This window comes from Nanorana parkeri, unplaced genomic scaffold, assembly GCF_000935625.1.
Source record: "Nanorana parkeri isolate BGI_ZX_2015 unplaced genomic scaffold, ASM93562v1 scaffold1305, whole genome shotgun sequence".
NCBI classification, from domain to species: domain Eukaryota; kingdom Metazoa; phylum Chordata; class Amphibia; order Anura; family Dicroglossidae; genus Nanorana; species Nanorana parkeri.
In genome coordinates, this window is record NW_017307573.1 from 362,045 (window position 1) to 390,022 (window position 27,978).

The 27,978-nt window shown below is 38.7% G+C and overlaps 1 protein-coding gene across 4 annotated transcripts in view; it reads left to right on the forward strand.

Annotated features, from left to right (window-relative positions):
• The window catches only part of MBNL1 (muscleblind like splicing regulator 1), a 133,019-nt gene extending 106,951 nt beyond the window's left edge, over window positions 1–26,068 (forward strand). Inside the window, exons 5-11 of one of the 4 annotated variants that reach the window (XM_018569217.1) lie at window positions 8,736–8,981; window positions 11,425–11,478; window positions 12,692–12,845; window positions 16,336–16,371; window positions 18,860–18,936; window positions 22,678–22,752; window positions 25,066–26,068. In XM_018569217.1, the coding sequence (XP_018424719.1) occupies window positions 8,736–8,981; window positions 11,425–11,478; window positions 12,692–12,845; window positions 16,336–16,371; window positions 18,860–18,936; window positions 22,678–22,734 (624 nt within the window). In that variant the 3' untranslated portion in view covers window positions 22,735–22,752; window positions 25,066–26,068. Of the gene's footprint in view, window positions 1–1,346; window positions 1,632–8,735; window positions 8,982–11,424; window positions 11,479–12,691; window positions 12,846–16,335; window positions 16,372–18,859; window positions 18,937–22,677; window positions 22,753–25,065 lie in introns of all 4 variants that reach the window. The other 3 variants (XM_018569216.1, XM_018569218.1, XM_018569219.1) reach the window with 3 other exon arrangements.
• The last annotated feature ends 1,910 nt before the right edge of the window (window positions 26,069–27,978 follow it).

The following is a 27,978-nucleotide window of genomic DNA, read 5'->3' on the forward strand; positions in this document are numbered from 1 at the left end:
TGTATCTTTTCTAGTTATTCTTTAGTGTTATATACTTAACTGTGGTGTCCAAATAAAAAAGGTCAGAAAACACTAGATAATAAATGTCTTAGATTTAAACCATGAGCCAGAATTAAAACATGTCATAAAGAAATCATGTTAGAGGGCATTGGTGTCCATTCAGACACATAGGAGGAAGTGATTTTGGTATTGTTTAAATATAACAATAATGGGCTTGCAGAACTATGATATACGAGGGTCAATACAAAAGTGATGCCATGTCTGTAATTTGAGATCTATTAGTGTGACTGTTCATGTACCATGTTATAAAGGTGTCCTTACCCCAATAATAAATGCTTTTTCTTTTTCAGATTGAGTGATTAGAACCATGGATCTGCAGCTAAAATAACAAACTGTAATTGAATTTCTGGCGAAAGAGGGTTGCCCACTTAAGGAAATCCATAATTGGCTAAAAAATGTTTGATGGGGACGTTGAAGTGGAATTTCAGTTTCTTCTTCTTGAAACTTCTTCACCTAATGCTGCACATTGCTAATGTCTACTACAACGTCCCCATAAACATTATTTATCAGATTATGGATTTCTTTAGGTGCACAACCCTCTTTCGCCAGAAATTAATTTACAGCTTTTAGTCGCAGATCCATGGTTCTAATCAGTCAAACTGAAAAAGAAAAACATACATTAGTGGGGTAAGGACACCTCTATAACATGGTACATGGACATTCACAGTCACACCAATAGATCTCAAATTACTAACATGGTGGCATTACTTTTTGATTGACCCTCGTAAAACTGTATAGTCTATAGAATTTATTTGACATTTCTCTGTGGTGCTGTATCAGAAAATGGATAACCAATGCAGTGTAATCACATTTAGCAATCAGGAGTCATGCTGTTATATAATGTGGTCTGATCCATACATTGTCATCACATTTATAGGCGACCCATGACTCTCGCAATAGTCTTTGCAGCATTAAATACAAAATATTTTGTTTATTTGTAGTAAGATTAGTACCCTAATTGTATGTTCTTATTAAACAAATGGGAAGGATGGCAGGACTTTGCATATTTACAGAAATAAACATTATACACAGTATTTATGGTACTTATTGTACATGTATACCAAAAAAAGTGAAATAATTTGTGAAAGGTATCATAAATTTGGCTAGCTTCATCTGTCTTCTTTCCTGCTTTGTTCATACTGCATTTCTATTTATTTTGAACTTTTCCTTTGCCATGACATGCCTCTGTATTTTCGGCCGCAGGCTAGTTAATAAGCACTCTTTGACTATGTTAATGGTGAAGGGACTGGCTGGGATGGAAACTGAAGTCCTCTTTTTATTCACAGGCCAGCTACAATCAGGCAGCTGCAGTGAGAGCTTCCCCACGTTGCCCATCCAATGACCTCAACCCCGATGTGGAGGGAGCACCCTCTTTATGGGTGAGAGGTAGTTCAGTCTCCATGCCAGCTCAATCCTGGGCCTCTCCTGAGCAGAGACTGCCTGTTATGCCAAATTATGTGTGGTGGTATTATGATGTCGACTCCTGCCCTCTGGGAACTGAGCTGAGACCAGCAAACCCATTTCACTTAGGACATCAAACTGGAATTGACCCTCGGTCCCAGAAGAGAAAGGCGAGTGTTTTTCCACCATGCCCAATATTCCATACTATGTCTAACATTCTGCATTATGGACAATCTTTTCATGTATAGCAGTTACAGTGGACTCCTTTAACACTGCTTTCTATTCTCTCTTGTATTTTTTGTACTTGTACTTTTTATGACCCAACTCTTTTCATCTCTGTTCATATAAGTTCATATTTTCCTCCTTTGCTTTCATAAATAACAAAATTGTTTTAAAAGTATGTTTCTCTTTTGCTAATAATTTTCTCTTTGTTCTTTCTGTCAGCTTTCCATGTTACATTCCATTTTTCTCTGTAGCAGAAATGTATTTTATTGAAACATGTTTAATGATTTGTTTTCTGTTATACACAATTGGACAGTGGACAGCAAGTCATGGAGTCCAACATTGCATGACTGATTAGAACTTCCAACTGCTTAAACTGAAATTCGGTACTGCACAGCATAGCTCTTGTCTCTTATTGCCTTAAAGACGATGTCCGGGCATGTACAAAATTAAAGCTTGCAGTGTAGCTACCCCTGCACTGCAAGGGATAAATGCTCATTTTAGTCAAGAGTCTAAAATAAAAAGCATGTACTCACCAGATCATCGGTTCTGCCTAGCTGCTAGATCGATCCCTGCAGCCTCTTCTCCCTGGGCTCGGCAGTCTAAGGACCCATGGTGTCATCACGTCCATTTACTTGCAATGGACCTGAGGATGTTGAGGGACATTCGGCAGCCAGAGCAGAGGGGGGTGGGAGGTAAGTGGTACTAAGGGACCAAGTATTGGGTGAGTTTTTTTTATCTTTGATTTTAGAAGCTAGACCAAAATGAGCACTTAACTCTTGCAGTGGGGTGGTAGTCCCACTGCAAGGGTTAATTTTTTAGATGCCTGGAGTTCTTCTTTAAGTCAAATTTCCGCTTCATTGAAATCTCATTCCAAGTCTACCAAATTTTGCAAGCATTTTATCAAAGTTTGTTTTAAATGTGTACCCTTTTCTGTGTTGGAGATCACGAAATCCAATTTTCTTTGGAATGCTCATATTTAAAAAAAAAAAATAGATTCAGGAGCATACAGTGCAGAACTTGTCAATCAGCATGTCATCTCAGTTACATGTCTGTGTTCTGGACTGATGACTCTTCTGGCTAGTGCTGGGCAGGGTGAGTGTGGGGAGTTTTGTCGGAAAATAGATTGCAATTGCTAATATTTGCTACTCATCAGTAAGAAATTTGACATAGTATCTTAGCACAGCACACAAGTATTCCTCAAAAGGTATCTTTAGCAATTGTTCCATACACTTCTTATGATTCTATATTTGCTGCTACCCAAAAGCTAAAAGTTACACTTTAAAGAGCAGCTCTGAATTTAAGCACAGTTGTTATTATTATTATTATTATTATTATTATTATTATTATTATACAGGATACTTCATTTTAAAATGAAATGCTGCTAAAATCACTGCATATAACAAAAAATCAACATTAAAGTGACATTAGACTCAGGAGTGAAATCCTAAAAAGTGTTCTTTCACATGTGTGTTGAGAATTTAATAAAAGAGCAACGTTGATTAACGCACCTTTAGTCAGCAGGCATTTTTAAGGCATTAAGGAGGTGTCAAAAAAGCTTGCAAAATGCCCTGCAAGTAGGGGAGTGTTAAAGGGGAAGTGATGTAATAAAGGGAAGTGACAAGCTTTGAAGTGTGCTTAGGCTGTGGTGAAATTTGCAGGCATATTGTTGTTTTTCTGTCCGGTGCATTTCTGCATTAATATAGATCATACAATTCTGGGTGTTGCTCAACTGCTTGAATTAGCCATGCAGCATTTTTTTCAGACATGATTGGTGCTGGCTGGTACTTGCAATGTCTGGCAATGGTATGGCTGGCACTGCTGAGTTGCCACTGGTATGGCTGGCACTGCTTTGGGTAACACTAATAACAGCTGGCACTACAGGGTGGCATAGGTCAGGCTGTCACAGGTTGCAAGTACCTGGCTGGAAGCTGTCCTTATGCTGGCAAAATGCTGGCTGTGTGCAGACAGGAAGTGGCATCTGCACCTCCTTTGTCCACTTACTCTATGATTCCCCAGTGGTTTCTGGGATTGCAAAACCTCCTATGCCTCTCCTAAAACACCTTTGCAATGCTTCTTAACCCCTTCATGACTGAGGCCTTTTTTTCATTTTTTGTACCCATGTTATATTCCACATTTTAGGCCTGAAAATTACATGCCTGAAAAATGCTATAATAGCACTGGCCAAGTGTTTAAGGGTGTTTCAATGGAGGCATTTGTCCAGTGGCAATGCCTCATGAATGCGACATGCAGTCTATTTTTTAACACGACGCTAACACCCATGTGTGAACTGCACTGGGCCGTTGCTATTGTATTATCCCACACGAGCGTTAATAGACAGAGGCTTTAAAAATGCTTCTCTAATGCCTGAGTTTAACACACATGTGAAAGAGGTCTAACGCTGGCGCGTTTCAAAGGGCTATCCGGCTGTATCGTAAATGGATAAGCACGGCAAATACGCCCCAAAGAAGCTCCTGTACTTCTTTGGGCATAGGGTGTCTTTCAGCGCGTTCCTACGCGCTGTAAAACGCCCAGGGGGGGAAACCATGCCCATAGGCAATTATTGGTTTTCACATGTTGAGCGTTTTACAGTGCGTAGGAACACGCTTTAAAACGCCCAGGTGTGAACCAGGCCTAAGTATTAACAAAAATGTATCTTATTTGTGTATCACTCGGCTGTAGATTCTCAAATCATCTCTGAATTGGTGCTGACACTGTACTTCCTTCTGGAGGGTGGCTACTTTTGTACCCCATGGTCCTTGTGTGTGTTGTAAAGTAGCCACTACTCCGAGCCAGCTCACTCCCATGATGGACTACAATCTCACCTTTAGTTAACTAATTATTATTGAAATTATAGTCCATCAAAGGAGTGAGCTTGGACCAGTGGCTACTTTACAACACACAGGGACCATGGGGGACAAAAGTAGCCACCCTCCAGAAGGAAGGACAGTGTCAGCACCAATTCAGAGATTATTTGAGGATCTACAGCTGAGTGATGAAGAAATAAGATATATTTTTGTTAATAGTTAATATACTTGAATGCATGTTTAAGATTTAACTCCTGAGTATAGTGTCACTTTAATATTTACTTTTTTTGTGTAATTAGACTGCAGTTAATATTATAATTAGCTGCAATTTAGCAAACAACAACCACCTCACATATCATGTGTTTACTTCACTTCTTGACAAAATTTTAGGGCTCAGAGCAGCAGATGTGCCAAGCTATAATCAGGGCCGGCCTTAGCAGTGCGGCCGCACAGGGCGCCATGGCAACAAGGGCCCGTGCGGCCGACACAGCCCGTCCTGGGGGAATAATGCATTGCAATGTGCTGCAGCACAAGTTTAATTGTTACGTACAATAAGTTTAAACAACAAAGCAAAAAGCAATCACAGCAATGCGTACATGCACCTCAGCAGCCATGCGTTATGTGCTCCTTAATGTAAGCCTGCTGATGTGAATGAGCACTACATGACATGTAACATCAAAGCAGGAAAAGCTTATATTGCATTATGACATACAATACAGTAAAAGCTTAAGTTACATAGCCATTAAGGTAATGTAAATGTTATTAACTTTTATTCTATTTTCTTACTCTAGAATAAATGGTCTTCGCTGGCTGTTTTTCTTCCCCTTAGACAAGCTGCTCCTAGATTTGGTCTTGGCTAAAAATAGTGATATAAAACAATCTTTCAGTTTGACAACATGGTGTGTTCTCAGTTACACTGATGTTGCCAGGAGATCTGCTTACCATGTCTACTGGCTTAAAACGTTAAAACTATAAATACAGTTCATGGCCTTACTATTATATACATTGGTATTAAACACACCAGTAGAGTGATTTCCGCAAACTCGGTCATATTGTAATCATACAGAATGTGTTCTTGTAATCAAACTTGCCTCAGGAAAATCTTTGTTTACTTTTCTGTATGATATGAATAGTTACTCTATATCATGGCACCAGTATGAATAGACAATCGTTCCATTAAATTAACACAGGAAGACAGTATAAGCCTGAGCTCTTTGACAGTCCACATTCCACCACAGCTCTAAAATTATGTTATGATGAATATTTGTATTAGAAAATCTAGCTCAGGCTATTCTACCCAAAGTTTCTCACTCAATTTTAACATACATTTTATACACTTTTCTATAAGTTACTTTTAGAAAAAGTGACTGTGTGTCCTATTGAATTATTAGAATGTGTGACCGCGTGAACCACCTTATAAAGCTATTTGAGCTTGTTTATCAACGCAATGCTCGCATCAGCTTTAATTCCCAGATTTATATAACACTGACATATTATACACAACTTTGCAGAGTCATTTGCGTTAGTTCCTCTTATATTTCACTCAAATTTTCCTATCATGGTAATAGTCACACTTTGGTCAGGAGGAATTCATCTGCCTATGTTTCTTTGGATCTGAGAAGAAACCAGCGTTATGTAAAGCGGTCCTTTCATGCAAATGAAAGGTCCACTTTCCAGCCAGTCCTCTACCAATTAGCTGCAAAAAAAGTTTAAAAATAAAGGTGTAATAAAAATAGTTTAAAACATATTTACCATGGTCACGACCAACGCGTCTGGGGAACACCAGCCAGAATGTCTCACTCAGCTCTCTGGCAACCGATGACGTCAGTGAAGTGAGCAAGAAACCGGTCAGAGCATCACAGGTTGCTAAGAGCCATTAACAACCTGGGACGCTGTGGCCACCCCTCAGTCATCCCCCCACACCTGCCACCCTCCAATGAGATGCCGCCTGAGGCAACCGCCTCGGGCTGCCTCATTAGCGGGACGGCCCTTGGTCCAACTATCCCAGGAGGCAGTAAAGAGGTGTAGTGATGTCACCTACTCTGACTGGAAGTGTTGTAAGCTGTAACCATGTTATTATTTTTGAGCAGAATTCCCTGGAGCAGGAACAAAGCAAACAATAAAAATCTGAGAGATGAGATAACTATTCCACACTCATACTAGGCTTTGGCTAGGGGTTCCATTTTAAGAAAGCAAAATTGTTATTTGAATCTGACTCTGTGAGCATTGCTCCTTTGTTCAATCAAAACAAAAAAAAAGTTTAAATCTAAGTATTGACAAAGGAGCACAGAAAGTGTTTATTGGAGATGACTTAAACAAGTGTGTTAGTCATCTCCAATAAACAATAAGGTCCTTTTTTTAAATAATTACAGTGTAGTTAATTCTCCATTCTGAAGTACTATATGGTAATCCATATTGATATAATATAACACAGCATTGCACTGTTCTGTACACCTAGGGGTCTATTCACGAAGCTGCCGAGGACAGCCGAGTGAATGACCGATCTGAAGTGAAGTTAGGCGAACACTGTTCGGCTATTCACTTCAGGCTGGCGCGGCTGATTTCAGCCACACTTTTGGCTATTTCAATTTGCAATAGCCAATCGTAAACCAGCATTGTACCCGCCCTCTGCTGATGGACCTGATGGGGAACTGCAGCAGAGGGCGGGAGCAGGAGAGCAGGAGACTCCCGAGCCGCCAGGGAGAGTTAGCTGTTTGGAGATCAGTGTCCCTGGTTAGCAGGTAACCAGGGACGCTGATCTCACTGCAAGTGGCTGGAGCCAGCCGTAAGATCACGGCTGGCTCCGCCCAGCTGTCAGAAGCAGGCTGTCTGGCCGGCCGCTCGGCCAGCTTCGGCTTTCAGCACGGTTCAGCCGAGCCGATGCATATGCGTTCGGCTCGGCCGAGCCACTCGGCCATGATCGGGAGCTGTACGGGCTATTGTGAATAGCCCATACAGCACCCCTTCGGTTCTACTGAACCGAAGGGGTCCTGGGGCCGAAGCTAGCCGAAGGATCGGCCAAAGCTACGGCTAGATCCTTCGGCAGCTTCGTGAATAGACTCCTAAGTGACACACAGGGGTATGTGTACCCCCAGGCTGGGTTGCTTCTGCTTTAACATGTAATTTCATCCTCACAGGTCTAAGTTTCAGCTAATAAATTAAAGTGACACTAAACTTGGGAGTTAAATCTTAAAAATACATTCAAGTGCCCTATTAACAAATATGTATCTTATTTGTGTTTCACTCAGCTGTAGATCCTCAAATCATCTTTGAATGATACTGTCCTTCCTTCTGGAGGTTGGCTACTTTTGTTCCCCATGGTCCCTGTGTGTGTTGTAAAGTAGCCAAGCTCGCTCCTCTGATGGGCTACAGTCTCAATACAAATTAGTAAACTAAACATGAGATTGTAGTCCATCAAAGGAGTGAGCTTGGAGTGGTGGCTACTTTACAACACACACAGGTACAGTGGGGAAGAAAAGTAGCCACCCTCCAGAAAGAAAGACAGTGTCAGCACCAATCCAGAGATGATTTTAGAATCTGATCTAACTCCTGGGTTTAGTGTCACTGTAAATCTAAAACAAATCTGAATAATGTTGTTTTCATAATTAGGTATTAAAGATAATGCAAGTACAGATGTCAAGTGGTGCATTAGATAAAGTAACCTGTACTGGTTGGTACTTTATCAATTAGAAAATAAAATGGCAACATTTTTTTAAAAGTTGACTACCTTTGCAATACAGCAGAAAAAAAAGATTAGTTTAGAAGAGTAAGGACGCCCTCTTGTGGTTAGTCTGGAATATTTTGCGTTACTACTCACAGTAGCTTCATTCATTACAAAAAGCAATCTTATTCTAATAATAAATTGTAAATAAACGGTATGTATAGATTACCAGAGGCACTATGAGCTGAGCATGGATGTTCAGCTTTGTATTAAGCCAAGACAAAGTATTGCTGTCTTTTTGCCACACTTGCAGTGTCACACTGTTCCATTAAAATGTTCGCTGTACTTGTAAGTTTGCTATCTGGATTTTAGGATGAACACCTAAGAGTTTATGCTTTTGTTCAGTGATATGAAAAAATCAGAAATGATCTAATTACAGTGCCTAGAATGCAGATTGTTTGGCTACACTTTACATTGCTCTTCACATAGCTTTATAAATATGTCTTCCATTGAACTTTACTCGTAGAATAATGTAAAACAAATGCCACCAAAAAATAAAATGTTATTTGATATTTTGTCCACAGGTATGTCGGGAGTACCAGCGTGGAAACTGCAATAGAGGAGAAAATGAATGTCGGTTTGCCCACCCATCTGAGAGCGCAATGATTGATACCAATGATAATACAGTCACTGTGTGCATGGATTACATTAAAGGAAGATGTTCACGGGAAAAGTGCAAATACTTTCATCCGCCTGCACACTTGCAAGCCAAGATCAAGGCTGCTCAGTACCAGGTCAATCAAGCTGCAGTTGCTCAGGCAGCAGCCATGGTGAGTATCTTCAAACGGGGAAAATTGAAACACTTAAGTGGCATCCTTGATGCTTCACCACAATGTTTGCTTCCTTGGCAGCTAACTGGGGGCTTATCAGGGAAAAATAGCTAATGCATATTGATTAGATTGTATCTCACAGCCAGCCTGTTATTTATTACTTCTATGGTGTGCTTTTCTCTTCCCTTCAGTAAGCAAACTAAATCCATTCTTGACTTGAGAATTAGGGCTCTCGGGGTTGATTGAATTCTGTTATGGGGGTGTAATACTTGAATCCTCAGAAGGTCAGTAATCTGCAGGTTATTTGTTATTACAAATATTATTTATTTATCTTCACAAATATGGAGATGAATGATCCTGTGGTTGCTTAGAGGCCCCTATGGGCTTATGATAGTGAAACGTTCAGAGTGCAATAATCACCATATTACAGTTTACTGAGGTCACGCTATTTATTCTTGTTTGCCTGCAATGGGTTACTTGATTTTGCATTATTATATTAATTTGGAGTTATAACTTTGCTGCTCAATGCATTGTTTATGCTAGTTGCCTGTTTAGGTCAAGAAAGACATACTAGTCACAGATAGCTGTAGTCTTTTTAGGCTAGCCTGACAGAAGAAACAAATATCTTTCGTTTTGGTAAAGTAAACTATCCAAAAACTGAGAGTGTGGTAAAAGTACATAAGCAGACATTATCTTATTGAAAACTACAAGTCAAAACAATTGGTAGGCCCAGGGGTGTAGACAGATATGAAAATCCTGACTTTTCAGGCAATGTCAGGCCTGGTCCCACTTTACTCACCCCTGTGTTCCTTATTGGTCAGCTAAGCTGCCTATTAACATTTAAGGTCCCATAAATCAGTTTAGAAAATATGATGTCAAACGCCAAAAGAAAAAAGATTTGCATACAAATCCAGCTGCTTATATCTCTAAATGTAAGTGCATACACATTATGAATAGCCCAGCATATGAAATAACATATATGCTATAGTTCCTGACCCTCTAAGGATATGTTTCATTCTCCACCCATGGCAGATATATGGCAAATCTGGATCAGAGTGTATTGCTTTGAATATATTTTTGCAAACAAATCATTACAGTGTACAATTAGTATGGCTGGCTAAAATAGTGGTTCGTTTTTAAACTGAATCTCTGTCCAAGTGTAAAGGAAGATATGCATTGCAGCATTATAGTTTATAATTGCTACTGTGTACTGTACAAGACTGTATTTTGTCTTGTATGCAAAAATAAATGGTACGACACAAGTAACATGAAGGTATAACAAATGAGCTTGCTTTGACAGCTTTATTGCCATCTATAACCTATTGTGCAATATAACACTGCAAAAGGAGATGGTGTGCCTATACTGCTAATGTACTATGCCTTTCCTCTTTCTTGACCACTATATCACAAACACCCCAGCGAGATATTGAGGTAGATGTCAAAGTATTTGCTTAAATTTTAGTGGTGCTGCTGAGATGATTATTCAGAAACTCTTGTTTAATGTCTTCCTATAACTTCTTCAACATTGAATTAGTTTGTTACTCGGAGTAACTGAAAGCTTGACAGTTGTAGCACATGAGTGAATATTGATAATCTGCTAGTCTGATTATTATCTCACTCTTCACAGCTGGTTGACTACATTTCTATAGTTCTCTTTGTTAAAAACATGTAGCAGAACTCAAGGAAGAAAGGTTTGCATTGAAACATAACTGCATTCCATTAGAATTCTTTCTGGCAACATTTTATTGTTATCTGCTGTTATAGACAGGCAACATGCAAACCTACAAAAGGAACATTTGCCTTTGGATAGCTTTTTATTCTGCATGGGCAAAACAGATCAAGATGCATCATCGGTTCTACTTATAAAGTTTATTATCTCATTGCCTTGGTGTGAATACTAAATTTATAAAATACCGCTATGGTTTGAACAGCTGGTCATCTCTATCCTTTAAGCATGTTTGTTTGAACTGACCATTATGATGAAACGCTCTAAGCCTAGTTAACAATATCCATACTATATATACATACCACCAAATGCTATGCATGAACTAAGGACACGTGACATTCAAACAAGCATGCAAAACCTGACTTTACAAAACATTTCAAAAGCTTGATGGTTAAGCCCTTTAAATGTATTGAGCTGTATCTGTACTAGCAAAAATGTGGCTGTTAGTTAAACAGAATGTAATTAATATAATTTATGTCACTAGTGAAAAAGTGGTAGTTGACAATAACATATCAGTGCGTTTTACTGTGCATGCCTAGTCTTGTTATTTGTTATTTACGGCATTCGGATGATTTGTTTTTTTATTTGTTTTTTTTTTCCTCACCTACCAAAATATGCACTGCTGCCCCCATGATGCACCTCTGCTTGCTGTTTATGTTAATGCGCTTGAACCCCATTGGCCCATTGCCATCATGTGCTCGCTGCCTGCTAATTAAGACTCAGTCGGCTGTCAAATCACTGAAGCGACCCCTCGAGGCAACCTTTGACCTGGTACTATGACCTTTCACCTTTAAGCTTGGCATGTAGCTTTATTGTACAAACAAATGTTAAACTTACAAAAATAAACTTTTTTTTAATGTTTTTGTTGTATGGTCAGAAAATACAATTCCAGACTGACTGTGGTTTACAAAATATACATGTGCACACAAAAAATACAAGTATGTGTACAAATATAGTTGTTTTGTGTATATAACAATTAATGAGCCCCTAGAATAGTAACCACACTCAGCTCTGCCACAACATAATTTGTATTGTGGAATAGAGAGACCTGTCTATTTATGTAATTGTTTGTACTGTATCTGTGTGGTTGGCATGGCTTTATTGCTATTCTTATGTATATGTTTAGTTTTAACATTTGTAAGTCAGTGTTAACATAGTTGCATGCAGTAGTAGAGTTTGCATGTGTAGATAGGGTTGGGGAAGTGTGGGTCTGGTTCAACATGACCCAACCTTCTTCAATCATTCTGTAAAACTGTTGCTTTATTCATTGACCTTCATGGAGCTAGCAGTGCAGAAACCTCAGCTTTGATCATTTTTTTAATTTTGTTTGAAGATTAAACATAAGGACATTGCCCATGTTACATTGTATCTGCCATATAGCTCCAAATTTCATTTTTTAGGAAATAAAAACAATCAGATTTTTTGACATGGCACGGATAAAACTCTTCTATAATTTCTGTTGCCTCTGTGTTTAAAAAGATAATCCACTTGTAAATATAATGAGAGGAGTAGAGGGGAGATAATTGGCTTGTGTGAACTACCCTCATCTACCAGTTTCTCATCTGCCAATGATTGGTAAGCTCTAGTGTAATCTTCTGGGACCTATGCCTGTCACTGAACCTGCCTCGGTCAGAGATTCCTCTATAAAGAACAGTCAAACACGTTGGCTGGTCCTTGAACTGCATTACACGGACCATTAGTGGATCGGTAGTAGGTGTCCTTTAAGAGGTGCAGAACACTTTGTCAGGAATCAGCCGAGATCACAATCTTTTATTGTATTTCTGTACTAGATGGCTGCTTTGTTTGCTGATGGCTTATCTCACTCAGCTCTGGAGAAGTAGGCCAAGAGGTCAATTGAAGTCACTTGTTCTCCTCTCCAGCTCAGAGTAGATTTACAATGATCTTTGGATACTGATCTCTTTACCTTTTATTTACTTATTCTCTTCATTTCTTTTATGGTTTCCTCTAACTCCTTGGATTGAAGGGAATTCCTCAAAATGTACTTCCCCCATTACCAAAGAGGCCTGCACTTGAAAAAACCAATGGTGCCACCGGAATGTTTAATACGGGTTTTTTCCAGTACCAACAGGCTCTTGCCAACATGCAGCTCCAGCAACAAGCAGCCTTTTTCCCACCAGGTAAGTTCGGCCTAAAGCCAGTCTCCATTAGGGAAAGCTAATAAATGGACAATGACATGACATTTACTCTAATGGAGGTTTTGATTTGTTTTGCAATAATGGTGTTAATTACTGATTTGTGATCAAGTATTTGAGGGGCGTTTTGCATGCTGTGTGGTATTTGTCTCCAGTGGGGCTAACAGTGACAGCATTACAGTAATGGGGAATCTGAATAGCAAGATATGCATGCAAGAATTTATGTACACACACTGTTGTTTGGCCCATATTTTGGTCCTGTTGATGATTTTGAGTTGACTGGTTACTTACTATGTGGTTAACACTGCCATGCCTCCTTTCCAGTGCTATAGCTGTATTTAATCATAGAGATGCTCATTAGTTTTAGACGACTCTGCCCGTGTTCTATTCACCAAAAATTGGTTGAATATTGCTTAAAATTATGCAAACCCAAACTTAGAGGTAAAGTCCCGTTGGGGTTGAATCTTGTTAAAATCTGGACATTTTTATTGCAAATAGGAAAACTAGTGTTAGGAAAAGGCACAAGAAGCTGGGCACTGCCATTGGGGACATGTACCAGTGCAAAAATAAAAAAAAACCATGCTTGGGTAATGTGTTACAGCTGTACATGGTGTTATGGAACAGTATGATTTGCACAGGCAGTCTCAGCAACAGTGTACAATAGAAGCACATATTTGGCAGCAGGACAGTTTTAAAGAGTAAGGCTAAACCCAAATTTACTAAAGACAAAGAACACAGGCTGTGGCTTTACTATATGAATTAAGATACTGCAGAGGATACAGCAGTGTAAAATTGGCCAGTTGCAGGACAATTGTAATCAGGGGAAAAAGGGCCTAACTGGTTTATGCCTAACTTTTATCTTATGAGAATAGCGGAGTATATCTAATGGGAGTGGTATAATGTTAGCTGGCTTACGTGCACATTGCTGCACTTTGCTTTAAGTACTCGAAAAAATACCATATCAATATAAAAAAAAAGAAAATACCATCCCTGAAACAAAATCCATTTTTTAAGGGAAGCCCTGCAGTACAAAAATGTTTTCAATGTTTTACTGTGCAAAGTATTTTACTATTTACTATTTTGCTGTTAGCATATCTATGGATAAAAAAGTTCTATACTGCAAGAATTTTTGTATAAAGAAGGTAAAATTAATTGGGGAGTCTCTTTATGCTGCTGAGCTTATAAATCTAAGCTTTATGCAAGACTGCTAAAAACCCACTATTCCCATAATTATGAATATAACAACTTTGTTTTTGTTTTTTGTTTTTCATTAGCTATTTAGTGATCTATCAAATATAACATGAATGCATTTTATTTTACAGTTTATTATAAGAAGCAAAAATAGATTTTAGAGTGTAACTGGCCATGACAAATCTCCAAAACAAGGTACTGAACCTTGAAATTAGAGATTTTTTTTAGCAGCTATAGAATGTTTATATCATTGAAAAGGGGGTTTAAGGTGTGGTAGACAAAAGTAAGTAATACATGGGTTAGGAAATGTAGCATGCGCAAACTGCCATCATATGACTCTCACTGTAACAACACTGAACACACAATGCTAACATGCAGTGACTGCGTCTCTCTGGGATCCTTACATTGCATAATTTAAAGGAGAACTATGGAGTTAAGGCTTTTCCCCATAGTTCTCCTTAGGGTAACGGGAGGACACAAACTAGCGTCCTCCCGTCACCCTAGGCTCAGTATACCGCGAACTGTAGCTCGCAGTATACTGAGACGCCGCAGCTGAAGCGGATCCTGACAATTATGTCTGGATCCGCCCAGCTGCAAGATTGACAGCTGGCTCTGCCTATCTAGAGACAGAGCCAGCTGTACCAGCCCCCTCCCCCGTCCGTTCCACCAGTCAGCGCTGGCGGATTGGAGTGGGGAATCCAGCCCCTCCCCTGTCACGGCAGAGAGCCGTGACAGGATCGAGAGGTGAGCGAACGCCAGTATGTGTTTGCTCACGTTCCGATCTACTGAGCCGACCTGTGACAGTTTCATTGTCACAGGTCGGCTAGAACTATGAGGTGAGTGAAAAGAACTCACCTCATAGTTCTCCTTTAAGGCAAATATTACTTAAAAATCAAGTGCGGTTAAGGTGTATACATTAGAAATGTCTTGAAGCAGGTGACTTATTTAAGGGGAAATATCTGTGTGAGACATCTCAAATCAGCTGTCATTATCTCACTACCAAGTTGAATAATAGTTTTGAAGCAGTGAACCTGGAGTTATCTCTGACCTGCAATTTATATGAAATCCTTGAGTCAGAGAATGGAAGTTTCATCTGAGGATTCTCACACAGGTATTTTGGATTATGACAGATTACATTTAAAGCAAAATTAAGAGAGCTTTGTTGCCAAAATGTATGATGATCCCAAGAAATTGGGATTTCTGTCTGCAAATATGTCTAATCCTTTTGCTGTTTTGTTTTCTTTTATTGGCATTGTAAAAGTGCAGTGATGTGTAGTTACCTAAATCAAGAAACAGGATACAGAGAACAGCTCAGCGGCGTAACTATAGCCATAGGAGGGCCTTGGGGTGTAAGGGGACCCCATTAGGTTGTTGAGGCAAACTAAGCATATAACATGTATAGATAACGCTGTACTGTATCATTAAGGGTTGGAGTGGTTACAGTTTTTCACTCACCTCATAGTTATCCGTCAAAGCCTTGCTGGGTCTGTCTTTAATATATACGAGCCACAGACCCAGAACGAGCATGCTGTGGATCAGTGTCAGGAAAATGTCATAATTCTTATCTCTATACTTGCTCCAGGTCAGTGAATCAGGAAGCATTAAAGTATTAGCATTAGACAGGTAGAAACACACATGCATTATCAATAAGAAAGGCTAGTAATGGCAGTCTGCATAGTTCTCTCATGACAGATATACTAAGTGCTATGGCTGCATGTAGACAATCTAGTCTTATCATGCGTATGACCTGTTACTCCATCCTGGTACACAGGCATACAAAATACAAGAAGGGATTAGTTAAGGAGATATCTGTGTGGTGTACACTCACAAACTGTATACAATTGTAGTGGTTGCAGTTAAATTAGGACACCAATCTTACATTTCATTTTTTACTGTTCAGAAGCAGTAACCTGACTGTCAAGGCTTGCCTATCTATAACATAAGCCGCTGTGCATTTAAACAAGGACAAAAGCACTTACTAGGGCATTGTTCACTGATAGTAAGCTTTGCCAGTATGTAATTTCCTCCAAAAACATATTGTCCTTATTGCAGCACTAACAAATGAGGTGATGGGTAATCCACTCTACCCTGCTCCATAAATGTGCTAATCACCCACTATGCTCTTTTGTGATTTGTGTATGCTCACAGTTTTATGCCACTGTTGCCATAATAACAAAATTCTTTCTTGTTTGATTTTTTTTCTCTAATAACATGTGTGATGGGTTTTTTTTTTAATTCTTTTCCCTTTTCAATCCACCTTCCTGTTGCAATGCATGATGGGCAGGCTCAATATTGTGCATGACACCCTCTGGAAGTGTTGGTAGGTGCCAGCTTTGTTTCTTGAATATTTATTATGCCTGGTGAACTGTTTTCTTGCACTCAAAATCCATCCTGGCATTATGTGCCCAGGGAGTACTGTCCCGCTAATTGTAATACAGAGATAATTATATGACATTTAATTATTTATTAGGTCATGCTTTAAAATTTGCTGCTCAGAACTTGACTAAATTAACTATCTGCTATGGATTGGATTTTGACTGTATTTCCTAGTTTGTAATACAATTAAAAATGTTGTTTCATGAAACTGTAAAGCCATTTTATGTTTTTTATGTTAATGAAAGTAGAAATAATTTTACATGCCTCCTTTACTTCAATCCCCAAGCACAGTGGAGTTGGCATTTGGTTGCCAGAATAAATATTTGCTGGAATTCCATAGAATAATATTTATTATAATAATGATGGATCCTGGTGCAAATAGTATGGTGGTCTCAAAAAGCACGGTGCTGCAATTGTGCAAAAGCATTATACGAATTAAATTAGAATTAGAAGGAGTCAAATACCTAGGGACTCCTGAAAAGCAGTGGTTTAGATATTGAAGAAATCACTGCAACCAGTGGCAAATTTAAAAAGTTTCCTGCTGAGATTAGATTCCAAAGGAATGGGACACTTATGCTACAAGCCCCTGTTTCTAAATACCTCTGAGCCTGAGGCACTACCTTCCTCCAGTTCTGTTATCTTCTCTAAGTCTAGTGTCAGGCAAGATGCAATTAAAGATGTTCAACATTAATATTAAAAGGAGTATTCACATTACAAAAAGCAGGTTAGAATAACATAACTGGGTTATAGGAACGTATACAGTATGCAAATACCTTTCCTCGGACATGCCCCCAACAAACCACAGTACAATGCTAAAGCTGTGGTCCCAACATTGCTGCCCTAAGGCTGAATGTGGCCCTTTGTTTACCTTTACCTGGCCCTTGCAACACTATTCCACTGCCACTGATATGATGGGGCAATATTTATTCTACTAACACCAATGATGAGATGCTATTCCTTCCACTGACACAAAAAGGATAGGACACTATTCCTTCCACTGGCACAAAGGATGTAGCATAATTCTTCCAACTAACACCAAAGATGGGGCACAATTTCTCCCACTGATACCATTGATTCCTACACAATTCCTACCACTGATGACACCATTTATTGGGCATTGTTTCTTCCACTGACACCAACAATGGGACATTATTTTTTCCACGGATGCAACTAATCGGTTACTATTCCTTCCAGTAATACCAAGGCTAGATATTTTTTTTACTCCCACTGACCATCCATCCAGGGTTATTTTTTACTCCTGCTGATCACTGAGCCTGAGACATTTTTTACACCCTCTCATCACTGGTGCTTGGACATTTTCTACTTATACTGACACAATCTACCCTCTAAAATGATTTGGAAAGATTGAGGACCTATGTGCTAAGGTTTAGTTTGGATTCTAATACAGGAATACTGTAGTATGTACTATCATCTTGCAGTACCTGCCTTACCTAGTTATATTAGTTTATCCAGATTTTCTTAATGACAGGTTCTCTTGAAAGTTTCTAAGCAAAATTACTTACTCAATAAGACAAAGTGCAGTGTACAATATACAGTAACCCGTGGCAGTCAAGTTATTTTCCTGACTTCAGTAAACTTATAGAGGTCTGGTTGTTATTTGTATGTCATCTCTGCATATTCCACTGCTACGTGGAAGCTCAAATTGGTGATACCAAGAACTTGAAGAAGAGAGATGCCAAGAAGTGGAAAAAGAGTTTTTACCTGTTCCAGATTTTTAAGAATAGCTGTAGGCTGACCTTTGCTACAATAGTAGTATTTTAATAACATTTTGATGTAATTAACTTTATATCAATATTATTTCAGTTACACAGTATGTAATATATATATTACATATTTACTTAATGGGAGGTCCATAGAGCCATGCTGCCAGAAAGATCTGTGATCTTACTCGATGGCCCATTAAATGGGAGTGCAACTGTATGCAATGAAGCCTGGTCCTGGCATGGTGTTCAAGTTTGTAGTGTGAGGAACACAAGTAGTCTTGCCACTGAGTCACAGACCTGACTCAGTGGGGAGCACTCGAGGCACTGTTTCAAGTCTGTCAATGACCCTTGTTCCTTTGCTATTCAGACCACATTTTCAAACATTTTGGTTTAGTCCATAATGACTTGCTCCACTGTGTGCAGGTGATGAGTACTTTTAAGTTAAGCACTGTATGTAATGAATACCGTGTTTTGATGGTAACAAACATTTTCCCTTTTTTTCTCTTCCATCCCACCCTCTTCCTCTTTCCCCCGGAATGCTGCCCTGCTTTTGCATTCTGATTGCATGACACTCGCTGGTGATGATGTTACCCCACGTGGCTTCTCGCTGCAATAAATTCCATGCCAAATTGATCTGCCACCTGTTGCTATGGTTCCCACTCTGCTGCACTCTTCTGTATGTTTGCTTATATGATTTCCCACCGAAAGTTCAAATGCTGCACGGAGCTGCAGCCGCAACATCTGCCACAGGTGTCCCCTACGCTGCAACAGCCACAGCCAACCAGGTTTGCTAATTTACAGCTTCCATTCTTAAGAACAACTCTAAATCAGTGCTTAATAACAACACAGTCTGAGTTCACCTTACATCTTTGTTGGCATACTAAGTAACCACTTATTTGTATTTTTGTTAAAACCGCAGTGTTATAGAAAATGTAATTTTATTTAGCCACACAATTCAAAAAGGTAGTCTATTTCATTTGAAACTTGGTGCGTAATCTTGATATGCAAGTGTAAGAAAACTGAATCCCGTTAAACAGAAGCTCATTCTCTGCGGTGTAATTTGTTAAATTGCTCTCATTTATCTCTAAATTGCTAAACTGTGAAAGCAGTACTGCATATTACAGGCTCACTTGTACGTTTTTGTAGAATTATAGTTTTAGATCTTGACATACAGATTAATTTCTTGCCTTCTTTTATTTTATCTGATTGGGTGGAAGCCAGAGTTTTGCACTGCAAAATATTTTACATGCTAGGTTTGTTCAGATTGTGTACAGATGGCCCCACCACGGACGTTACAGTCTTATTGTACAATCTTCTTCAGATCTACCAACAACTATGCAGTGTACAGGCCTGCATGATTAGATACAGATTGATTGGATAGATTAGGGATGCGCTGTACAGTCAGATTGTGTATGATGTGTATGAGGCATTGTGGAAAGGGTGTTAATGAATAGGGACCTTTTTTTATATTAAATAAATCCAGATTCAAACGAGATTATGGTGCACTAAAGTTTAGATAGTGGAGATAAAAGTGGAGATAATGTTTATTAATATGCCATCCAAACACCTTTATCAAACTACAATAGGTGTGTAAAATAACCGCCAACAAATCTTTAAAATAAGACAGATCTGTCTTTTTACTTTTTTTTTTCTTTATTCTGACACGGAGCCGTGTCAGAATAGAAAATAAATAAATGTTTGGCCATAGGAATGCATTGTAAAGTATCCACTAGTTTTTCAATAATGTCTCTATGCACTTTCAATATTCAGCTGCAATTAGATCAGATTTTTGCATCTCTTTAAGGCATATATAATGTCAGCCCATTTGTTTACATAGTCACTTGTTCATATTTACACCACTATTTACACCAGTGAATACAAAAACACTCATTTATGTGCATTTTCCCCTTATTCATAATTATATACTGTAAATGTAATAAAGGAGGTAAATAGATAGAACATTGCAGTAAGTCTTTGCTCCCTTTTTTTTATGAGCCCCATTTCTTTTTTCAGTGCAACAGTAGAACAGCTCTACAACATAAGAACAGTGCTACAGCATAAGGAATTGGTAGTTAGCTGCTGTGGTATTCATGTCTAGGGACAATATTGGTGCCTCAATGCATACTCAAACAACATGGAACCGATTTCGATTTGCTTCATGTTGGTTGGCTTCCTTTACTTTATTGTCGTGTTTCCCATAACTCTACAGCAGTATAAAGGGTTCAGTCACATGGGCATGAATGGCCCTACATCGTATAATGCGGCTGATATTTCTGCACCTGACAGTGACAGGTGTGGTGTACAGCTGTTGGCAGCAGCCTGTACAAGTCAATGACAGGCATTGACTGTATGAATATACAGGACAGAGGAGCTGCCTTGGATGCTGACAGTTTGCTTAGTATGCCTTAGGTCATTGTTGATTTAATGGGCACCAAGCTGAATGTAACCTGTGAATACAGTGTCTGCCCCACTGGGGAGGTTTCCCTTCAATTCCTGTCCTGGAGAAACAGCAGTCAGAGAGAGGAAATTTCTTTAAATAAAAGCAAATTATGTCTTAGAGTCGAGTGCCTGGTCATCCCTGATTTCCTGATTCTAGGAGGCTATCCCTGACTAAAATGTGTCCCTGGCTCCTGGGCTGCATGGTTATCTACCTGGGAACTGTTGTGGTACTGTTATTGGCTTCCTGGAGGAGGATAGAGGAGAACTGTCTCTGGGTTTCATGTCTTTAGCCATTGGTCCATGGGTATCATGTGATCCACACTCCTGGCTTGTGAAGACTCATGAGCAGTAGGTGAGGTGGTGGAATAGGTGCCTTCTTGCTCTGGTCTGGACCTGGGCAGTAAGTTTACACGTGTGCCTTGCCGGAAAGACAGTTAAGTACAAGGCAGCAATTAATAACTATATACATTCAGAAAGAAAAATAAATAAAGTCTACATGTGTCAACTATATAGCTAACTTCTGTCTACTTCATCCACTATTATTATTATTACACTAATTTATAACAAGTCCACAACATATTCAGATTTATTTTAGTAAGATGGCACAATAGCTTTCCTAGCAGCAGAATTCCTTAGCAACCAGCCAGAATTATTATCAACTGCTCACTGCAGTAAAGATCAATCTGGTTGCTATGGATTACTGTGTACAGAGAAGGCACCATACCTTTACCAACCAGTCAGGAAACTGCCCCTAAATCTATAGAGAAAGTTAGATCCACTTAATCACAAGCAGCTGCTGACTGTTTTTTCCCCACATTTTATTTGGTGTTGTTGCCTACTATTTACCATTTTTTCATTTTCTCATTATAGTATGTCTGCAGAGTGCTGGGGCATATTTTAATCCCACTGTACAAATAACACCCACCTTATTGGCCACACCTCCAGGTGTGAAGTGGTTAGCATGCTATGCGCACCACATTTACCTTTTTTGTTTCCTTTAAGGTGCCCCTCCTAACTATGCATGCATATCCTTGTGCCTCTCTTTTGAAGTCTTAATATTTTGTCTTTATACCTTTAATGTCTTCCTCTTGTTCCAAATGTTTGTGACCAATTATTTGAGGGTATGTTAAAAATTGGGTTGTGGCTACAAATGGGGTTTTGTTGGTGTGTTTAAAAGAAGGCATGGCCAGTAGGGCGTCCCTGGATGTCATTTTGAAAATTTGGTCACCTTATTTTAGACATCTGTCACTGGAACAAGCATCCCAGGGGCAAGATATAAAGGGAAACCTTCCTGATGAGAGAAAATCCTCACAGGATCCGAACGTGCCATTGCTGTCCTCCTTCTGAAAATGCTAGATGCCTGGCCGGGTCTGACTTCAGTATGTTTCAGTCACAGTGCTGGAACAAGCATCCTGTAAATAAATGTCATAAAACTACTTATTTTTGGTCAGTGAATTAGACAGCATTGAAGTCAGAGCACAAGGATAACAACCAGGAAGCTAGAATTCCCAAAGGAGAGTTTATTAGTGGCAGCCTTCATTATTCTCCCATGGCAGTGTTTTGTTCAATTATTGCCTGCTCTATTCAAAACTAAAAAAATGGCTTTACATACACTTTATAACAATAAACACAAATGAAAACAGACAGTATTCAGAACAGTAAAAAAAATTGCAACATCTCAGACTACTATATCACTCCCATAACATTTCAAATTACCTTTCACACAAATGCCTTTAGCTGCAATTGTAACCCTTTAGTTCCTCAGTTGTACAGTCCTAGATGGAATTCAGTAATGACTAAAGTGTATGCCAACAAAAGGGCTCTCTCGATAATCACTGCTACATATGTGTTGCATAATATGTTGCTCTCTTGATATCCTGCATAGCTGATCATGCCACTTATTTAGAGTTGTTGAGCAATTCTTAACATCAATTTGCTACTTCAGCATTTAGTTTCACTATTACAACTTTTTGTTATTTCTTAATGCTTTACATTAAGAATTCAAGTTATTTTAATGTGTTTTCTATAAATGGCTGAGTGTTGGCTGCCAATGTTTTCAATTCATCTTTAACATGTTTTATCTACAGATACCCATAATATCTGCAGATCATCTGAGTAGTCACAAGTATATTACACAGCTCTAGAGATTGTATCATGATGCAGTAAGTTCATTTATTATATGAATTTATCTCTGTAATACTTGTATTGAGTTTATGTTCTATTCTTTCACAATGTAAGTTAAAGTAGAATTGTGGCCTTCTGTAAAAAAAAATGTGCTTCAACACTTTATTGTACATGTATCTACACATATCATTGTCCTTTATTCATCCTGCAAAGTCTTACAAATAACTGTTGATCCTGGCAGTAAACTTCACCTCCCACAGCTTCTTGTCATGGGGGAAAATGCTGCTGCACTGCTTCTGAATTCAGAGCAGTGTTGTCACCCTCATATAGGCTGTGCCTGCTTGCACTACAGTGGAATTAGGAGATATTGTAATAAATCACTTTTAAACAGTTGATTGGGTACAAAAACATTTATTAATACACACAAGTAAAGTATATATACAACAGAGACATGTACTAGTGCTTTAACGGTAAATGCTTATTAAATAAGGGTTTCATCCATCCTATATGGTAGACGTTTTAGATATGATTTAATGCATTGTTTATTGTTAAAACATCAGTACATGTCTCTGTTGTACATGTACTTTGCACATATGTTTATCAATACATTTGTTTACAAATTGATTTTTCAGCTACAACTATCTGCATTGTTACTGCTTACTCTCAAGCATGTCTTGTCAATCAGCAGCTGGCCATACCTACCCTAGCCTACTGCTTTCTGGGTTGGCCCCTCTGCTGCTGAAACCCTACCACTGGGAGCAGCAGTGTGGTGGTGAAGCCTGTGGGGCACAAATAAAATAGGATTTGGCTCACATGGGGGAGGTAAAGGAAGGGCTTTTTGTTTTAACTATATGAGACTTGTGCTTTACATAGTAAACTTATTCAGGACATGTTTAGTCTGTCACTCATTAGCCTTTAGATGTACAAAATTGCACTTGTAGTACTAAAGAAAACAATTAGCAGCAGAAAAAGCAAACCTGTGGTTCTACTAAACTGGAGTTTGGTAAATGCAACTTACTTGACAAAAGGCACCACTGTATGTCAGCTCTGTAGAGCACTTCTGGAAAACGAGGGCATTCTCATATGCCCCTCAGTTCCTTGGCTTTACCTTGCCTGCTTCCTCTTCTCTTCAGCATCCTGTGGTGTCGGCTTTGTAAATAATGTGGCAGTTTTATATATTTAGTACAACCAACCACATGTATCATAATATATATAATATTCAATTGAATTTACCCTATGCTCAAGGCAAAAAAAATGTTCTTTTAATTTATGCCTTACTTAATGGAGACATCAGAAATAATGGACTAAACTATTAAAGAGATTCTCCAGGAAGGAGATCCACTTATTCTATTTACTCACAGACAGGGAGCTCCTCAGAAACTATGACTTTGATTACATTTATTTCTACAGTATAACTGTTTGAAAGCTGAACTTAGATTCAAAATAATATATGCTAAACCAGAATGGTTCTGCTTTAGCATATGGTTTGGGGTCTTGATGTCTTAGATATTGGTTTAGTTTTATGGTGGCACCCCACCCAGTCACCATCAACACATCTGATATGAGGCCAGGCTTTGGACATTCAACATTTTAAATATTCTTAACAAACAGTAAACAATCTTCAAACAGGTTCTCACTAATCTCTGTAACTGCAGGCACTATTAAGCAGTTTATTCTCAAAGATCTAAGCAGAAGCACTAAAGTTGTTCTCTCAGACTGCTCAGTTCACTCTCCTCCCCATTCCAGAGCTTCTGCTCTGTGTTTTCATTAGAGATTAGGCGATTGGAAGGCTCTAAATCATTGCATAAAGGGGAGAGCAGGGGAGGACATATTTGCTGAGATAATGACTTGGTTGACATCAAAGTTTCTGCTGTGAACTTTGAGAATAAATTGCTCCAGAGTGCTTGCAGCTACAGAGTTCAGTGAAGGCTTATTTAAAGCTCATTTATAGCCAATTTATTCCAACTCATTTTTCTCCTGAAGAATTTTCCATTACATAAAGACAATGCATCAAAATGCATGTCAATTCACATTATCGTACATTAATGGGCATCATGACTTGCATCTTAATGCTTGCATTGACATGCATATTGATTTTCTTTCATTGATTTAAATGAAAGACACATCAAGAAAAAATGCCAACATGTGAACCTAACGTCAGTTATATAGCCAATATAGCCTAGTCTATAGCTTTGTCACAGGTTTGCTTTAACCCAGCCTTTGGTTCTCTTGGCTCTCCTTGGGAAATTAACATGATTCTATAGTCTAAGAGGAAGGTGTTTGCCAACTTGGAGAATCTTATTCATTTGTTTTTTTCTAGTTACATTAAAAATTCTTCTTTTTTTCTATAGATCAAAATGTCAGTGAACTTGAAGAAAAATACAGGCCAAGGCCATTAGCCATAATGTGCATACAACATAAACAAGAAACACAAAGATCCCAACAGTGATACATCTTGCATGCTGAACAATGTCAAGATCAATACAGAATCCCATTGCAATATACAATTTGCACATTTTCTTTCTGTCGATGTATACATCATATCCTGTCTTTTCACAATGCAGTATATATACATGCATCTCTCAGTAATTATCATTTACTCATATAACCCTTATATAACAGTGCAAAGAGCACTTATGTGCAGTTACTGATAGCAGCCTATGAAACATAAACTTTCAGCAGTTTAGTGTTGTCAGACTAATGTAGGATGACTAGTGATTGGGCCTTGTGTCCACTGCACTTTGCACATTGCTCTTTGTCTTATTAAATAGGGCGATAGTGTATGTATTGCTTCATGCATTGAAAATTCAGCCTATGTTGTAACATCTCCAATGCGTTGGTACGTCTTTTGACCAAGATGATAGTTTTAATTTTGTTTTTGTTTTTTTCAAGGTTTACAAATAACAAAAGGTGCACCTTGTATTTAAAATTGCCATTGTAGCTGAGAGTATGCATGCAGAGTAGTTTTCTAAGGATAATATTTTTCTTGTTATAGATTGTAAGAGGTGGCAAAAGGTCTGAGACACATGAATGTGCCAAGTAAACCACAGCTGAATATGTTTTTAAGTACGGTATTACTAATTGTTCTCGCAAAGTGCCATTGACTATACATGATTATAGAGTATTATTTCAGCAGTGTTATTTTCGAAAAACTCCCACATTTAAATGTGGTTGTATGCAAGTCTAAGGCACTGTTGGAGTTTTGAACCAAAGTTCTCACAAAAATGAGTTTATCTGAACCTAAGGTGTAGGTTTGACATCACTATAAATACCATCCTTTTATGTGGGCTTTAATACAGACTAATCGGACAATGTCACAGTGTGACAGATACCATGAATTGTATACAGGGTAGATATTAGACAAGTATATATGTTGATTTTCTTACGGCAGTGTGTGATATGTTGGTAAATTGGATTCAAGCTTTACCCATATCTTCAAAATAACAACAAAGGCACCTTTAGAAATGTTTAGTAATTACAATCTACACACAGATACTTCTATATAATTGCAGGCTTTTTATTCTTTGCATATCTTATTTTTCTTTTCTTTCCCAGTCTTCTGACAGTGGCCATTTTAACTGATGGCAGGTTACTAGATCTCCGTTTACTTCCTTCCTTTTTGGAATGTTACTAGGACATGTAACCATGCACATCATCCCAGAGAAGGAAAATACCCTTTGCCTAAAATCTCATTTGATTACAGATGGGATTTCCCAGCAATGCACTGCTGATGTAATCTTCCCAGGATGCAATGCTTGGGCACGATTACATCATGTGTGCCAAAGTGGACCAGGAAGTGGAAAAACAGTAATTGTAAGTGAAATAAAAATAGGTTTGTTTAGCTAATGAATGTAAGATGATTTCATATCTGCATGCAGAGCTGTATGCTGATGTGATTTTTAGTCAAAGGGGGAAAAGGTCCACTTTAAGGGCATATTAGAAAATAAAAGCTAACTTGTGACTGGTTGCAATAGACACCATGTCTAATTTAATTTGTTCCAGCTTTGCCCAATAGCAATAATTTGTACAGTTTATTTAGTTTATTTAAAAACTCTTAAAATACATAAAGGCAAAGCAATGCACTATTAACCTCTTGCCGTCCGCCCGTAGTAAAAAAACGGACGGACGGCACTGCTGCATTTGCGGGTTGCCGTCTCCAGACGGCAATTTTTTTCTGCTCGCGCGCGCCCCCTAGCGGGCACGCACGGTCAGAAAAGACCCGACCGTTGCACACACCCGTTACCGGGTGTTTCACATATAGGCGATCAGCGGGTCCATAGCCCGCCGATCGCCTATATGTGCTCGTTCGCGGCTGTGAATGCAGAAGTGATGTGTATTACATCACTTCCGCATTCACCTGTCAGTCATCTGGCTGCTATTGCCAGAGAGAAGAAGCTGATAAAGCAGATCTCTGCTTTATCAGCTTCTTTTGGGGTCCATAGGTGATATTAGGGGTCCTAGAGACCCCTAATATCTCCATAAAGAGGACCTGTCAGTGTGCCTTTGCTATTATATAGGGGGTTGTTATCCCCCTATATAATAGCAATAACAATAAGTGCAAAAAAATAAATATAAAAATAAAAAAAAATAAAAGTAACATAAAAAAGTAAAATAAAATAAAAGTCACATATAAAAAAGGGGGAAAAAAACCCCCAAAATGTTTAACTCCCCCACCCCCACATTTACGCGCCTATAAACGTAAATACGCGTCCGGTGCCCCAGCGCGCAAAAATTACAATTGCGCTACACATGTTACATATCGCCGCAAACGTCGCAGTGAGAGCAATCATTTTAGGGCCATCAATCACTGATAACACTAAACTGATGAGCGGTAACAGCTTTTAAAGCGTCACCTTGGGCCAATTTTGGGTATTATCGTTTTTTGAGGTTTCGCGCGCGCATGCAATTTTAAGGCTTGACATGTTTAGTGTCTTTTTACCCGACGTGACCCCATCTTTTATATTTTACCAAAAAATTGGGTAATAATAAATGTTTTATCATTTAATATAGGGGAAACTGTTTTTTTTTTACATTTCGGTAATTTTTCCTTAATATAGTAAAAAAATAAAACCCCCAGTGGTGAATAAATACCACCAAAAGAAAGCTCTATCTGTCCCCAAAAAAGGGTATAAAATTAATTTCAGTACAGCGCTGCATGACGGAATAAATGTCAGTCAAAGTACCGCAGCGCTGAATACTGAAAAATGGCCTGGATGGGAAGGGGGTTTAACACCGCGGATGTCAACTGGTTAAAACAGTTTACA